This window comes from Lepisma saccharinum, chromosome 9, assembly GCF_977018435.1.
Source record: "Lepisma saccharinum chromosome 9, izLepSacc3.1, whole genome shotgun sequence".
Lineage (NCBI taxonomy): Eukaryota > Metazoa > Arthropoda > Insecta > Zygentoma > Lepismatidae > Lepisma > Lepisma saccharinum.
Genome location: NC_139237.1, coordinates 62,798,729 through 62,816,828, shown reverse-complemented (window position 1 = coordinate 62,816,828; position 18,100 = coordinate 62,798,729). Strand labels below are relative to the sequence as shown.

The 18,100-nt window shown below is 40.7% G+C and overlaps 1 protein-coding gene across 4 annotated transcripts in view; it reads left to right on the top strand.

Annotated features, from left to right (window-relative positions):
- The window catches only part of Septin4 (septin 4), a 101,222-nt gene that overhangs the window by 13,841 nt on the left and 69,281 nt on the right, over positions 1–18,100 (top strand). Inside the window, exon 1 of one of the 4 annotated variants that reach the window (XM_083128291.1) lies at positions 2,311–2,638. The exons of 2 other annotated variants lie outside the window; for them this stretch is intronic. In XM_083128291.1, the coding sequence (XP_082984417.1) occupies positions 2,519–2,638 (120 nt within the window). In that variant the 5' untranslated portion in view covers positions 2,311–2,518. Of the gene's footprint in view, positions 1–2,310; positions 2,720–18,100 lie in introns of those variants that run through there. One more of the 4 variants, XM_083128292.1, reaches the window with a different exon arrangement.

The following is an 18,100-nucleotide window of genomic DNA, read 5'->3' as shown; positions in this document are numbered from 1 at the left end:
AAATTCTTTTCCTTTAGCCCTTTCCTTCCGTATGTTACAACGTATGTCCCATATAGGTATTTGCCTTCCTTCCCGCATGGGACAGCCATGTCCCATGACGTAATGTCATGCAAGATGTAAGTTTTCTCACTACCCGCAGGTCCAATAATGTTCTTCAGTGCATGCTATTATTGCTAGATGACTCAGTGCATGATATTATCGCTACATGACTCTACATGATCTTTAAGTATCAGAAGTAATTCTATTTCCAGCAGCGCAGAATTACTTTTTTCACGTATGTGCATAATATTCGGGAAAAAATCTTAACTCTATGGAAGACAAGCGAATATTTTTTTCCCACCAGACTGCTACACATATGGTGCAATCCGCCTGGATTATTTTCAACCACCCAGTCCCGGCTTTGTCCCCCCCCCCCAATTTCAAATTTCTTGCAAAAAAATTACATTTTATCGTTTTCTTCCTCTTCTTCCAAACAATAGGCTAATGCACAATCGCCATTTTTATTATTTGTGCTTATAGCCTGATCTTCGGAACAAAACGAGGTATGATTCGTAATGCTAGGTTGCCAAGATAATATATATGTATATACGTGTGTGTGTATATATATATATATATATATATATATATATATAATTTCAAATTTCGCGCCGAAAAAACACGCTGGGAAGGAATGCTTTTATAAGCGAAATCGGCTTGGGAAGCTAAGGGCTAGCTGACGTCTTCTTGCAATCAAAGGGGTCCCTGGTTAGATATCCGATGGAGGCTAAGGTAACCAGGACCCCCTCCCTATTGGGTCTCTGTCCCGATTTTTCTTTAACGTAAAACGGGACCCTACAATTTCCCTTTTTGTGACAATGACTTATAGGCATAGAATTACTACAATACAGAATTTCTACTATTACCATGAACTATGGTACTTGTTTGGTAGAAGTTATTTCACATTTCAATGTCAACAATGTGCCATATCCCAATGGTCTTAATATATTGGAGTTTCTTCTCTGTTTATAATGTCCCACTCAACGAGTGTTTTCGTCGTACATGCATTGTTTGTGGACGAGTGACAAGAACGTTCTTTCAGTACAAACTCTGAAAGCTATTTTGGCGTCGCCGATGGCGTAGTGGTAACGTCGTCGCCTTGTAATCAAGGGGTCCCGGGGTCGATACCCGGTGGAGGCACATGGCACAATTGTTCGGATCCCACTTTAAACTGTAGGTCCAGTCCCGATTAGCCTTCCTGTGCATAAAGTGGACTTAAAACAACAAATCAATCAATCAATCTGAAAGCTATGTTGATTAATAAAGTGAACTTTAACCATACTTTTTGTAAACTTTTACAAAATGTTATTTGAAAAGAAGGATGTACTGAAGAATATCCATTCAACGGCAAAATATCAATGAATGACTTCTAATTCTAAAGGACTGCTTGCAGTGCATATCACCATATTATGTATGTTATTTACACAGTATTTATTTAATTAGCTTTCAACCATTGATTGAATTGCTTTATTTTACTTCGCTTCTTGTGCCACTTTTGGCTAATTTGCCAAGATGAGGATGAGTGATGATATGATTAAATTGATGAATGGATGGACACTCGCAAAAATCCATGCCCCTGCCAGGATTCGAACCCGGGACCCCTGGGGTCGTAGCGCGATGTGCTAACACTCTGCCACGGGGCCGGCAATTAGCTTTCAACTATAAGTATTTGTGACGAAACCGTTTTCAAATTAAAATATGAACATTTTGCCGTCCCGTTTTGCCTGTTTTTTCATGCGGGAAAATATGAAAAATGTCCCATTTGTTGTTTTAAAAATCTGGTCACCTGAGTGGTTCAGACAGATCCCTCTTTAAACTGCAGTCCCAGCCTATCTGTGTATAAATTGGACTTAACAAAAACGTAATAGAAATGCAGTTATTAAGGCAAACGTCCTTGAACCAGCAATCTTCCGAATTCTCACTGGGAAAAGACGAAGGGATGGTCAATCACGTTCATGAACTCCTACTTCCGGACAAGAGCTTACGATACTTACACCACAGTGCATTCTCTTATCTGCTTATCTGGGAGTGGTACTTCATACAGCGATAAACAAACTTCGGCTGATAATGGAACTTGACACCAACGCCCACTTCTTACAACGAAGCTCATTCACTCGGACACATGAAGATAACGGAAGATGATGAACCCAGATACACTATATTGTGGCTGCGCGCGCAGCTCGAAACTTGCTTTCGCTGGAACAGGTCAGTGGGCCGATCAGTCTGACAGCGATACACGTGTGAGCAGGTGCGTGCGGTTCCACAAATAGTGAATGAACGTGATTCTTTTTAGCGATCTTCATTTGTTTACAGATCATGTTTATGCTTCGCTCAAAGCAGTTTGCCGCGAGTTAAAGATGCGTTCAAGAGAAATGTTTCCGTATTGTGCATTGTTGAATCGGGCAATTGTTAACTCGATTTAAAAATAAAAGGAGAGGAGCTGGTGAGATTCGTGCAAATGCCGTGCGAGAACATTTGACAAATGTTGCGCACCGAGAAAGTTGTTCTTCGCAAAAAGGAAGAGCACAGAACAATGTTGGATGTTACCCAGAAGAAAACCTTGCCAGAAGTCGCCACGAAGTTCAAACACGTGCAGATCGGAGTGAGTATAGTACATGTGCTCCTAGTGTTCTAATATTAGTGTGTCAATCTTCGAAGAAATTGAGTCGGAATGGATGCAGAGGTAAGCTACCATTTCTGTTATTCAAGCAAAAATTGACAATTGTTTTCGTGCACTGTGCACGAAAAGACATGCAAATTTTGTTCCAAAACTGAAAGCCCATTGATGTCTTTCCGTGGGCTCGTCGATCTATATAACTTTGGGCGTTGTCCACCCATAATACAGCCCGTTTGATAATTACATATTAACTCCCAGACCAAGTTCGTTGCCATTCCAGGCGCGCTTATATGGTCGAGGTGTGCGCGAGGTGGGCGTAACGTAATGTACGGTTTATCTTATCAGCTCGGTAAAATTTTGTATGATGGCTTTCCAGTCGACACGAAAAGAAGGGAGCAAAATCATTCAAACTTATTTTGTGTAAGACACGTAAACGCTGTGATGCTCATTACAATTCAACACACAGTTTTAGTTTTTCAAATGAGAACTATACTCTGTCCCAGCTAACTCTGGAGCAGGCGAACGAAAACGAGTCTCTGCGCAAGTATTGACGCTAAACGGCTCCACCAATGAACACTTGAGAGGGACGGAATTGTGTGGAGGGGGGAAAGCGACTGCAGCTATCCACCAGTCTTCGAGCAGCGTGTACGCTTCGCTCTGCCCACTCGATTTGCCCCGCTTCTCTGACGTTATGCGAAGCCTTGCTCCACAGTTAGTGGGGACAAGGTATATTTTTAACCTCTGCTGTTTTTATTGCATATCGGAGACAATCTTTCACTCTTTTGGAGAGCGATTCTTCTTCTTCTACTCATTACTGTTAATTAGTAACAGTAAGTAGAATAAAAGATGAAAACAATATCATTTCTTTTTTCGCCCCAAGATCTTGGAAAATGGAAATATGTCGAAGGCTATGTATTATTATTTAGAACATACACATATGAATACATAGCTTGATTCATGATAAACATGTCCATGTTACGGAAGGCGTTGAAAATGTCTACCACAGCTGTCCCTGCACTGCAGTGGCGGCGATTGGGTTCTAAAACTGGAGGTGACAGTTTATTCCCCCTTGCTAGATAAGGTTCAGCATAGTGCGGGGGCAAAAGTGGGGGCAACTGCCCCCCTAAACGCCGCCACTGCCAGGCAAAGTCGAACTAGACGCTCCATATTTGCAATGAACACATGCTTCGCTACTTTGTAACCCATGCATTAAGCTCACACACTAACAAGCAAAAATTGAATAAAACCTGAATGCTAGGAACGGTGCACTCCACCCTGACCTCCACAGGAGCCTACAGTGGTGAGAGAGTGCCAACTACAGCCGAAAGGAAGAGCACACATGGCAATAATGTGCCACTTTATTATCACGGTGCTAAGAAAGTATTTTCTTTCATTGCTACTCGCTGACTTTATTTCCTTCCATTCCAACGTATACAATTCTTTTTATGGTCTGTTTCATATTTGCAAGTTTTCAACCAGCTGAGATATTCGCATTTCCCAGTGTCTTGCAGTGAAAGAATCGCCCTGTATTTCTGAAGCATTCACTAGATTTTTCCGCATCTTCTACAACATAGTCCCGAGTTCGTATTCCGGCCTGCGAGTTCTTTGCGAGTGACCTTTCATCAATTTCATGGCTATTCTTATCATCGCGATAATAAACCAAATCAATCAATCAATATTTTTTTTAGAATCAATATTCAAGATAAATTATCATTTGTTAATCTCCACATATAAATGTTTAAACTAAATTATATATAGGACATATTTAATAAACTTCCTTATGATGCAGATTTCCTACGTCAACCGTGGTGTTATGATCTCCAAGGTGTCAGCGATCTGCGTTATGTATTTCATTGATAAAACACCACTTTATATATTTATAATCTCATGCGCTGTGGCTCAGAGTGAAAGTATTGTTTTCATTACATGCCTTCTTCACAGAGTGGTCAGCCTAACGCGATACAAAGCCAGAGGTCACAGGTTCGACAACTGGGCAAGGGATGGGTGCATCATCAGTTATGTGATCATTCGTCGTGATCAAGAAAACAGGTAGAAAAGTGACGTAAAATAACATGAAATAGAAACAATAGATATAATAGGTTACATAGCTGTTTTAGCTCCGTAGAATTATTAAATATGTAGGCTTTGCTAAAGTAAACACCTAGGCTTACAATGTCTCTTCTGCTATGGCGAATACATAGCACCTTTTTTCCCCACATGAATACAAAGGGCGTAATGTCAAGACTTATCTCGCATGTTATGAGGTATTGTGATCAAATTATAGAATGTGACACGAGACGACATATTAAGGAAAATATTATTTCAGCAGTTTTGTGACTTTATATATTTTTATATATGCGACCATCATTAAAAATATTGGACGTCAGTTGTGTTACACAAACGTTAGTCTATACTGCATCATAATATACTTATCTGTATTTCCGCAGGGGCCGGATTTTGATGACATTTAATCTTTTAACTGGTGCAACGTAGACATTTCTAACTAGTACAGAAATCCTGAACACACTCCTCAGGTTGAAGAAATGTATTTTTTTGATCATTTTTTACCATCTTTTTTATTTTTCGCTCGTTTTTTTAAATTTGGCGTCATTTTTTTTAAAAAAAATTGTGTCGTTGCATGCTGAAACATAAGAAGTTCAACAATTTCTGTTTTGTCTGATTGTTATCTTGCGGTACTTACTCTGTGTTTAACTAGCAGTTTCTTATTCACAGTCCGTACAACACACCAAGGTGAAGAAGCAATTGTTAAATTGTTTGTCTTGGAATATATATACTATTTTCAATAAGCAGATTGAGTTTTGTACGAACTTTTGGGTAATTTTTCAAAGATTTTAGGTAATTTCACAGGATTTCTGTTGTCATTTTAATGGCCATTTTTCAAAGATTTTTAGGTAATCAAAATCCGGGCCCATTGGGAGGAACTTCATGGGTGCGTGAGTAGCGATCCCATCACGGGCTAGATGTCTCGAAAGAGAGGCCAGACAACCATCCTAAAAACTTTAGTTCTTGATGCTCGTGTCTAATTAATTTTAGGCCGTTTAGGGATGTGTATACAAATATTAATTTGCTGTATCCAGTCTTCTTGACGACTGGTTAGCTTCACACGTTACGAAGTCAGGCGACCTAGGTTCGAATCTAGGTAAGACTTGGACGTTCTGTTGTTTTTTTAAAACAATTCAGCATTCATCATCTTCGCAAACAAAACAGATAAGAGGCAATCAACAATGTGCAGTTCTCTTCCTGGATTGGTTGTAGGAATTTCAACGTGCCTTTCATTGTTATTCATTGTCGGTGTCTAACAATGGCAATTTTTTCTTGACAACATGAGGTGATATGCAGACGAGTTGTAGATTGGGAATGGAGACAGGCAGGATTGCTTAGCGCCTATACTCGTCACTGACCTAGAGGCGAAACGCGCTCTCGTTCAAGTAACCCAAATAGCAAACACTTTCTCTACGCTTATTGCTATAACGGACAGGTTTCTGCCCGTTAGCTTAATAGAAAATTTTAAGCAAGATTAACTGTCATATCGAGAGACGCAATCGTTTCGGTGTCTTAATGATTACAATTATTGCATTTGGTGTGGTTGGTTCTAGGCTAGGCTCGATCTGTGTTGGTGCATCATCGTGAGGAAGGAAGCACATTTGAATCTGAAGCAACAGGAATGTTTTTTTAATGATCCTGCTATGGAAATCGCAGGAACCTGTCTCGATATTACAGATGGCCAGACAGAGAGAGGAATGAAAAGTGAGAGAAAGAGTTGGAATGGAAGAAATAGAATGAATGAGATAGAAAGTGGAAGAAAGAAAGATAGAAACCAGTGGCGTATCCTGAGTCTAAGACCTGGACTAGCTCACTATGACACCTGCTCCTAGGTTATGGAGAAAGGGAGAAGACTAATGGGCTCATTCTTCATGTCTTGAAGGAAGCCACGTTGCCATCCCAACGGTAGTCAGGTTGCAAACTTATAAGCATTCAGGTTGCCAACTTTTAAGAATTTAGGTTGCCAACTCCTAAAAATTCAGGTTGCCAACTTCAGAATTGACATTATCTTCAGAATTTTACTTTATAGGCTTTAGGCTTTGCAGATAGCCTAGCTAGCCTGGAATATACGCTCCTGATAGAAACGCAGAAGAAAGAAAGAGGATAGCAAAGATAGTAAAGTGGAAGATAGAGAGGAGGAAAGCAAAAAATAGAAAAGTTGAAGAAAAAGAAGGAGCAAAGACGGGATACTGGAAGTAATTAGGAAAGAGAGAGAGAGTGAAGACAGGGAAGGGCGAGAAGGAAAAGAACAGAAAAGTGGAAGAAAGAGAGAGAGAAAAGACGGGAAAGTAGAAGGAGATAGAAAAGTGGAAGAAGAAAAGAGGTCAAAGCCAAATAAAGAAAGATGTAAGTAGTGGAGGGACTAAGATGGAAAAGAAGGAGACGGAGATGCAGAGGAAGAAAGAAGGAAAAGAGGAAGAATAATAAAACGTATAGGGAAATAGGAAGGAGCAAGGAATGGGTAGAGAAGCAGAGAAAGTGTGAGTGCGATAGAGAAACAAACGAAGAAGAGAGATAGAGAATCACAACCTCCTTCAGGTCAACAGAGCCTGTCCAATTCGTGCAAGGAGTGTTGCAAACTTGCAAGTAAAGTCATATTGTGACGTCACTGGCAGATGGTGCTACCTTTTGGTTTTTGCCATTGGATTAGTATTTACTTTATCTTTTTTTGAGTCGACTCCGTGTCACTTTTGGCCAATCACGAGGATGAAACTGATGCAGGCATACTTTCAAACCAAATTGCATGACGGGACTCGAACCTAGAACCCTTCTGTGGCGAGATCGGGAGTTGAAGACTACCACTTGGGCGGCTGGAATTGAATTTGTATTACAAAAGGCTCCGTGTTTTGTACTTTTTCATGTCTTATTAGCTCTTCGTGGTTCCTTAATTATATTTGCCAAATGATAACGAACGCTAAGCTACTTTTTTTTTTTCTAATAGACCTTTTACTAATAGAAGGGGCTTCGAATAATTCATAATTGTATAAGAATTAATTAAACTTTGACTTTGTATTGGAGTCATGGCTCTGACGTTCCATATTCAGGGAGTGCCACACTCTTCCCCTTCTCTCTTCCGGACGACCTTGACACCGTGGAATAGCCGGGAAGTTCCAGTCTTGTCGGGATGACGTTCCAAAAGACTCCCGCGAGTCCCAAGTAATTTCCTCTCTTGTGATAAAACGGTGCCGCGCCGAGACGAGCGTTGGGATAAATGGCAGCTCTCCCTATACACACACACAGGCCCGTATTATACCCAAGAAATTTTTGAAGGGGGGGCAGACCCAAAGGTCATATGGGGGAGGAGGGGGTGTATAGGAGAGTGTGGATAGAGAAATTTGCTCATTTTGTTACGACATGTTGAAGAATATCAGTTTCTAACCTGCAACCACGTGACAAATATTTGTAGTTGACACTGACATTTGTTTCTCTCAGAAAGCGAAAAGAAAATGTATGATAGGGGTAGACTACATGTGTGCATAATGCAAACAATTCAAATAACCTACGAAAAGCAACATATGTGCGTGGGGTTGATAGATGAGGGTTCACACCCACTTTGCAAACTCCCTGACTTTTCCAGGTATTTTACATAACTGTGTAATGATTCAACACGCTAAAAATAAGAGTTACACTTCAACTTTGTAAGTTAATCAAGTGAATCACGTTTGTTGAACATTTTTGAAAATAAATTAAAAATAAAATGAAAGAATCTTTTTATAAGCAATATTACCCAAGAAGGAAGATTGTTGGTAAGGTAAAACGAAACGTGTTTCCGGTTACAAATTCTGCCAAGCAAGAATCATTTAATTTCCCTGACTTTTCCAGGTTTTGAAAGCTTTTTTTAAAAAATAGTTTGTTTCCAGTTACCTCAGTCCTAACCTTGTTTTCCCGATTTCTCCAGTTGTCCAGGACTTTGGAGTCAGTGCGTACCCTGTAAATAAATTATCTGAAGGGAACGAACGGGTAAGCGACTTCACCCTGGCAGTGTGTCTGCTGGCATAATATTGGTTGTTATGGTGTATTTTAGCTTTAAGAATCTTATTCGACAGTAAAAATAATGCCAGTGGCAACCAAGAAGCTATTAAATGGGGATTGCATACATGTGGGATAAACTTCCAGTTGGTTTTGTATTGCAGTCATTGAGGAAACTTTCTTCCAGTTGGTTTTGTATTGCAGTCATTGAGGAACCTTTCTTCCAGTTGGTTTTGTATTGCAGTCATTGAGGAACCTTTCTTCCAGTTGGTTTTGTATTGCAGTCATTGAGGAACCTTCTTCCAGTTGGTTTTGTTTTGCAGTCATTGAGGAACCTTTCTTCCAGTTTGTTTTGTATTGCAGTCATTGAGGAACCTTTCTTCCAGTTGGTTTTGTATTGCAGTCATTGAGGAATCTTTCTTCCAGTTGGTTTTGTATTGCAGTCATTGAGGAACCTTTCTTCCAGTTGGTTTTGTATTGCAGTCATTGAGGAACCTTTTTTTCCAGTTGGTTTTGTATTGCAGTCATTTAGGAACCTATTTTTCCAGTTGGTTTTGTATTGCAGTCATTTAGGAACCTTTCTTCCAGTTTGTTTTGTATTGCAGTCATTGAGGAACCTTTCTTCCAGTTGGTTTTGTTTTGCAGTCATTGAGGAACCTTTCTTCCAGTTGGTTTTGTATTGCAGTCATTGAGGAACCTTTCTTCCAGTTGGTTTTGTATTGCAGTCATTGACGAACCTTTCTTCTAGTTGGTTTTGTATTGCAGTCATTGAGGAACCTTTCTTCCATTTGGTTTTGTTTTGCAGTCATTGAGGAACCTTTCTTCTGTTTGTTTTGTATTGCAGTCATTGAGGAACCTTTCTTCCAGTTTGTTTTGTATTGCAGTCATTGAGGAACCTTTCTTCCAGTTTGTTTTGTATTGCAGTCATTGAGGAACCTTTCTTCCAGTTTGTTTTGTATTGCAGTCATTGAAGAACCTTTCTTCCAGTTTGTTTTGTATTGCAGTCATTGAGGAACCTTTCTTCCAGTTGGTTTTGTATTGCAGTCATTGAGGAACCTTTCTTCCAGTTGGTTTTGTTTTGCAGTCATTGAGGAACCTTTCTTCCAGTTGGTTTTGTATTGCAGTCATTGAGGAACCTTTCTTCCAGTTGGTTTTGTATTGCAGTCATTGAGGAACCTTTCTTCCAGTTGGTTTTGTATTGCAGTCATTTAGGAACCTTTTTTTCCAGTTGGTTTTGTATTGCAGTCATTTAGGAACCTTTCTTCCAGTTGGTTTTGTATTGCAGTCATTGAGGAACCTTTCTTCCATAATGGAAAGCGTATAGAAAATTCCCCTCTATTCTAATTATGTGAAACATTTGTGACCGAGCCGAGGTGAAAAGGTCGGGACATGGATTTAAAGGAATGGACTGTCCCGACTAAATCGGAACGTCTGATAGCCTTGCATCATTGGTTATAGAACTGAAATAGCCCAATATTGAAGACTGGAGACTTCTAGAGCCTGCCTCTGTCCAGAAACAACGTATTCATTTGTGCAAGGACAAAATCGAAATTCATGCAAAATTTGAAAAACAATCAACGTAATTTTTGTAGGTTTTTATACGTTCAAATTAAAAAAAAATATGGCTCGAGGGGGGGCATGGGCATGGGTATAGGCATGCACACACACACAGAACTTACGTTATAATTATAGTATTTGCCTTCGCGAGCGGATAAAATAAAATACATTGCAGTGGCGGCTCGTGCTAAAAATATTTTAGTCGTTCTGCAACAAGGATACTTCATAATGCACAGTGGTGTACATACACATGCATTTGAAGGAGTTTTGAGCCGGCCTTCGTGGCGAAGTGGTTATCACACGACGTGAGAGGTCCCGAGGTTCGAATCCCGGGCTTTTTGTGTCCCTTCATCAATTTAATCATATCACTCACCCTCATCTTCGCGATTAGCCAAGTGTGGCAGAAATGTGAAGTAAAAATCAATCAATCAAAGAGTTTTGACTTCTGTTTGACTAGCAACTTTATAAAGGAAAGCTGTGAAAATGAAGGGATTATAATCTCCATAATCGCCTTTTCTTATCGGGCACGCAGGGCCTTCCCGATAACGTAGTTGTAACGTCGTCGCCTTGTAATCAAGGGGTCCCGGGTTCGATAGCCGGTGGAGGGGCAAAGTGGTTCGGATCCCACTTTAAACTATATACCCCGTCCCAGCTAACTGTAGAGCAGGGCCGCGCATGGCGGCAGAGGAGGAGGGAAATCGAGTGGTGAAAGCGCAACGTTGCCAACCGTATGGTCATTACCGTACATATACAGAAATTTCATGGCATGTACGGACGTACGGTCCAGACTAGTCCGGACGTGTCAAAATTTGCACTTGCTTTTTTATCCCTAATATTTTCCTAAGAAATTCTGAAACCAAGCGTACGGACCTGGAGACAAAAACACGGTCCTTTTCCATATGCGTACGGTATTATCGTTTCCAAAAGTTTGCAACGCTGACAGAGCAAAGCAGGGAAATCGGGTAACTCCAGTCGTCCATAGGATTTATAATTACAATCTTAATATTAATACAACTTTCATTAATATGTCCCACAACACTGCGAGATCCAGAAAACTACTCTCGCCAAACATTTGCTGACAGCCCGATTCTAATAATACGCAATCCCGTATCTCTCACTGTTCATTGGTGGAGCCGTCTCGCGTTACTTCTTGCGCAGAGACTTGTTCTCGTTCCCCTGGTCTACAGTTAGCTGGTATAGGTCCTGTCCCAATTAGCCTATGTGTGGAGAAAATTGACTTAAACATATACAGTATGATCACTGTACAAATAACAATTTAGAAATACAGTAAGTATTTTTGCTTTATGACCCATACATATCACAAATTAATTGCCTTACCATATCCATTCCACTCACGTCATGAACGCATATTACTTATTTAATGGCTTGTGCAGCGCTGTACAGGGCGGAGATATTCATTTCACTTCAGCCTCATGCAACTGTCCCCAGTGTGGAGCAGTTTGTTGCAACAATTAAATAAATTAACTTTTCAAATGTCACTTAACACATGAGTATATTAATCAATCTTTTACAGTCACCATAGTAGTGAATAATAAAACAAAATAACATCAACATTGAATAAAGTAGTATAACAGAATTTTCTTCGTTCTTTTCAGATTAAAACAAAACCAAATAACAAAATATAATTGCAAAAATTGTCTTTGAATTAAATAACTGTTGCACTCACATGGCTTCGAACTCGACTCATCCTCCCAGGGTGATCTTGGGACACTCTGCCTCTCATCATGACTCATGAGGGAGATAGGTCCATGTACCCCTGCCATCAATATGGATTTTGGTGCCTTTATACCAGGTAACCAAGAAAGTTCATGCGGTATTAGTACAAAGAAGAAAAGGTCCAAAACAAATGTGTTTACCTTATATTTATTCTGCAAAATATCCACCATCCGCTTCTACAACCTTCTCCCATCTTTGTACAAGCCTGTAGATGCCATGTTTGAAAAAGTATTTGTGTAGGGCCGCAAAAAACTGCACCACCGCGTTTTCAACCTTCTCGCGAGTTTGGAAATGTCAATTGCGCATATGGTTGTCCATAGACAAAAAAAGATGGTAGTCTGATGGAGCGATGTCGGGTGAATACGCTGGATGTGGCAGAAGTTCCCAGCCGAGAGAAGAAATCACCTCCAGGGTCATCTTTGCTGTATGCGGTTTAGCGTTGTCTTGGTGGAAAAGAACACGCTTTCTATTCACTAATGCAGGTTGTTTTTTTGCAAGCTGTTCGGCCACTCTTTGCAATTGCGCGGAGTACACCTCTTTTTTGATGGTTTTACCACTTTCCAAGAACTCATAATGCACAATCCCACCCGTAGTCCACCAGACACACAGCAGCACCTTCCGCTGATGAAGAGCAGGTTTTGCAGTTAAAGGTATGGTGTCATTTGACGATAGCCAATGGTATGAGCGTTTCTTGTTATCGTACATTACCCACTTTTCATCACACGTCAAAATGCGGTCCTAAATTGGACAGTTGTTGTTCCTAGTGAGCAAGGAAGCGCAAATGTTCAGTCGTTGGGGACGGTTCGCAGCAGTCAGCTAGTGCGGGACCCACTTACTCAGTTTCCATGATTTGCCAAGCTCATGCAAGTGCACACGAATTGTTTCAGCACTTACCGCAAATCGTTGAGCGAGTTCTTGACACGGTTGACTTGAATCCTCTTCAATTGCTGCCTTCAGTTGGTCCACATCGAGAGATTTCGGTCTGCCCGAACGAGGTTTGTCTGCCAGTGTCTCATCGCCACTCGAGAAGGTCTGAAACCCCTTTTGCGCTGTCCGTTCACTAATTGTACCTTCTCCAAACACTGTACATATTTTTCTTGCTGCTTCCGCTCCTTTTGTGCCCAACTTGTACCCATACAGTAAACACGCCCTGATTACTGCATTCGACACAGCCATGGTTCACTGCGAATATTTGCTCCCGAACTATCGACTGCGACTTGTTATCTACGTTAGCCGACGTGCCAAGGAATGAGCTTTCCGCCAATCACACATACATGCACCCCTGGCGGCTGAACTGCGTACTACTCCACGAAAACTATGGGCAGTTGTAAAAACCGCATGAACTTTCTTGGTTACCTGGTAAAATGTACATACGAGTCAGCATTGAAATGATTGAATCTTTATTAAGCAGCAGATCTTATTCTACGGTTATTATGATTAGCCATAACAATTATTTATTTCCTCAGATGTTTCATGAGATGAATCCGTATAGTATACTGTTAAAGCGTCCCATTGCCGCTATTTTCCCAAATAAACATTGGACTTTCGTCATGCAAGGTACAATCTAAAGCCAGCACTGGTTTGGTCGCGTACGACTTGCAAGTATTGAATAACTGGCCTTGTATGTTTCAACATCTCTTGTATAATCCCGATTACAACAATCAGGCGATTGTATTTCGTTCCACTTTGTGGCCAGGTGGCGTCCTGCCATCTCATCTTTCATGCGAGTGTTCAACCAGGTTTAGTGATGGAATATCACGTCGCAACAGGTTGTGCTGAAAGAGCAGTGACGGGATTTCCGTTTGCGCATCCAACAATGAAGACCGGACTACAATTTATGATATTTTCAGGATTTTCAGGAATTGAAACAAAATCCCAAACAAGCTGCTAAAATAAAAACATAAAAATCCAGTCTTTAAATGCACGTAGAATTCAAGTAAGAAATTATGAAAATAGTCATGGACAATTTGTCGAGTAATACTTGTGCGTCTCACTGTATGTACAGTCACCTGCAATAAAAATGGGACACATAGATCCTGAAATATTCGATTCCCTGCAAGGTGTCATACGTGTTGGCAATGACAGCTTCTATCATCGCCGTAGAGTTCGGCAACACACAACGCCTTGCTGGGAAGCGAGTTTGAAGATCTAAGTGCCCCATTTTTATTGGCGGTGACTGTACATCCAGCAGCATTGCTTGAAACTCTTCTAGTTTCTGAAACAACAACAACAAACACAAACATATGACCAGTGCATTTCAGTTTGTGCACAGAAGATATACGTACAGGACTAGAGTTGAAATTTCGCGTGCTCTTCCTCTGCCCCTGTTATCTCCCTTCATTATTTGCTCTTCCTCACCCCATATCTTCCCCTCTTTTTTTCTCATTCTGTTTTATTTTAGTGTAAGTTCAGCTTCCCCCCCTCTTTGTAACTACGAACGAAATCGGTAGGTATCATTGTGAAATACGTACTGTTTTGATGCATTAACATAGCCCAGTAGCAGGCACGTATTTAGAATATTTTTTTTGGGGTGGGGGCGTCCGAACCAAGTATCTCATAGTAATAATAATAATGATGTTTAAATTAAAATAAATTAATCAAATCAAATTAATACTAATTACAATACATAAATTAATTGTATTTTATTATTACATGAATAGGTAAAAAGACGGTATAAGAATAGAAATAGAACAGCGCATATTCATTATGTAGCTTACCTATAGTTAAGATCGGAATAATTAAATGTAAAAGCGAGTGCTCTGGCAATGAAGTTAATGTCAAATATATGAATAATTGAATATTTATTGAATAACAAAAATGATGTTAGATGCATTTGGCGAAAAGTAAAGTTTCTGATTAATATTTTATGCATATTATTATGAGTAGTAGTGTGCATAAATCATTTTTGTAATGTCATTCAAAGCCGTATGATCCTTGACTTTCAATACGTTCAGAGGAAATTTATAACCATCGTTTATACAACGAATGCAAAACAAGTATATTTTCATTATTTAATTTTAGTATTTGGTAAGTCTTTCTGGGGGCGGGGCCGGACCCTCTGGACCCCCTGGACCCCCTAAATACGTCCTTGCCCAGTAGCTTTTAACGTTTCATTTACCACGACCTCTTTTAAATACCTATGCTGTTGGGAGCATGAAACATTTATTTTATGTTGTTCTTTTGGCTACAGCCGGATTGCCCACACTTTTCGGTTTTATCAGTGGTATCTGATAAGCCGTTGACAAGCTGTCACAATGTACAGGATTGCGAACAAAAAAATGAGGCGATGTTGTCAGATGTAAAATGTTCTCAAGCCGTTCTCACTTCTGTTGCGTTTGTTTGTGTGTGTGTGTGGACTTACACGTGTTTTTGCTGGAAGGGTAGCATTAGATAGGCATAGAGGATGAACCTGATTGGTGGACTAGAATGTAATGGTCGGTTTGTTGTGCAGTCATTACCCTAACCTAACCTAACCTGGTTAAATTATATTTTTTTATTTAATCCTTAAGAGATTTACTAGCACAGACTTTAAAGCTATCAAAGTGGCAACGTTCGATCAAAATATGTGCGCAAAACAGGTCAGTGAGATTTGTGCGCAATCCTGGATCTAAAGTGTGCGCAGTTCGGTTGCGGCGGCTCTTTTATTACATTTAACTAAACTCCAAGGTGCAGGCTCTGTAAACGTCAGGTGACTTTTTCATTGGGTGACGTATCAAGTTCCATCGCCGCTGTTTTCTGGCTTTCGAGACAGAGCCCCGCTACTTCTTTCAAGTAAGTTCTCAATTGTCCTCACAATGCTGGGTCAACACCGAAACTTTGAAGGTTCTCAGCGGGAATCGAACCCTGAACCGCTCACTCTAAAGTCGAGAGCGCCAACCCTTTGGCTACGCGAGAGCCATTTTATTACAATTACGAAATACAATTTATACAATACTCAATCTTTATTGTTATACTATGATAGTGAATAGTTGCATCGAGGTTAATATTTAACTTTAAGGCTGTTGATACACTTTCATTACAAGTTTCATTATATCGGGCTGAATAACTGAAATATGTATTCAGAGACCGACTGTAGTTTAGGAAGCCGTTTCCCCCCTCCCCCCCCGAGGTATCGTTACGAAATGCCGCAATATCTTCCGATAGTTCCGGAAAAGCTTCTTGTAACCTAATAGTATATTTTACGTATGTTTTGTATTGTAAACAATATGCAATATTACTAACTAACTAACTCTCTAGGCCGAAGGTTTATGACGCCAGCAACACAAGCCTTCCATGTGTCCTGGGCCAGATCAATCCAATCTTTTCCATCCATACCGATTTCCTTGAGCTCCAATCTCATCCAATATTACGTAATAAAAATTATTAAAATATTGCCTCGTTTTTAACTGCGAAACATATCTAATCAATATATCACTTTATTAAATAATTTCCAGTGTATCGCCTATCCCAGATCTTTGTCACCACCATAGAGGTTCGCACATTTGAGGCATTAGATATCAATAAAGTTCAACGTGGCCACCCTGCATGTCAACGCACAGAGACCACCGTTTCGCCGTAGCACTGAAGACTCGCTGCAGTTGATCAGGTGTGATGCTGTTGAACGCCTCCACAATCCTTCCACGCAGCTGATCCAGGCTTGTGATTTTAACCCTGTACACTAAAACACATGTGTGAAATGTGGCCTCGTCTGAGCAGAGGAGGTTGTCTAACATGTTTTCATTTTCCACGGCCTCCAGAAGGCAAGCACACATTTCAGTACGCCTGCATAATCTTGGTGGACCCCATGGGAGGGTAGCGGACCCCAAGTTAACAACAACTGACATGGCCATTAACGTAAATGCACTCTGTCATCCAGGAAGTCTACTACAAGATCTTTATCTCTTCTACAAACTGTGGTTTTACAAAATTGATTACCTTCAGGCAAGAGTGGTCAGCCTTGGAAGGCTCCATTCATTCTCTCTTGCAGTCGAGGGCTGCAGCTGAAGACTCAAACAACCTGTTATTGCGTAATTCTCTACGTGTTCCCGTATGGAATTACAAGTATCAGCAAATTCCATGCGATTCACAAGACACTTCACAGAAGCCTTGTTGGTCTAATCACGACGTCACCACCATGGGGTTTGAATTATGAGTTGGACAATGGCGGTTTCCAAGAGGCATGTTTACGAATCAAGCTTATACTTTGCCATCTTTCCTTGGTTTATTTTACTTCGCTTTCCTGCCACTTTTACGTAATCGCGAAGATGAGGATGAGTGGTGATACGATTAAATTGATGGAGAAACACTCACAAACAACATACATGCCCAGGCCGGAATTCGAACCCGGGACCCATGACGTCGTATCGCGATGTGTTAACCACTCCGTCGCGAAGGTTCTCTTTTCCTGACTCTTCTTTTACTCCTTTGGACACTCCCAAGGAAATTCTTACTTTCGAATGTACAGGATGGTATTTGAAAGGGGGGAAGGGGTGACAAGGAATTCCTTCCTCCTTTCTGGTTTCTGCATCTCAACATTGGCTTGCCAATTGGTGGCTCTTGGGAGGTGTATTTTATGTAATGTAATCCAAATGCTCCAAGAGTGGATACTTGGAATTTCCGTCGCACTGGACACTTTTTACATACCACATTGCGAATATATATACACAAGGTGTCCCAAAAGTAACGATTCTTTTTCATGAAAAGCATGTTTAATAATAGAAACACATATATACATACAAAGGGCACATTTGAGGCATTAGATATCAATAAAGTTCAACGTGGCCACCCTGCATGTCAACGCACAGAGACCACCGTTTCGCCGTAGCACTGAAGACTCGCTGCAGTAGATCAGTTGTGATGCTGTTGACCGCCTCCACAATCCTTCCACGCATCTGATCCAGGCTTGTGATTTTAACCCTGTACACTAAAACACATGTGTGAAATGTGGCCTCGTCTGAGCAGAGGAGGTTGTCTAACATGTTTTCATTTTCCACGGCCTCCAGAAGGCCAGCACACATTTCGTACGCCTGCATAATCTTCCTCCTCCAGGTGATGCATTACCCTCGGATGTTGATGGTCGTCCCGGACGTTTCTCATTAAGCACGCTACCAGTTCGTCAGAATTTGTTCACAAGAAGCCTGA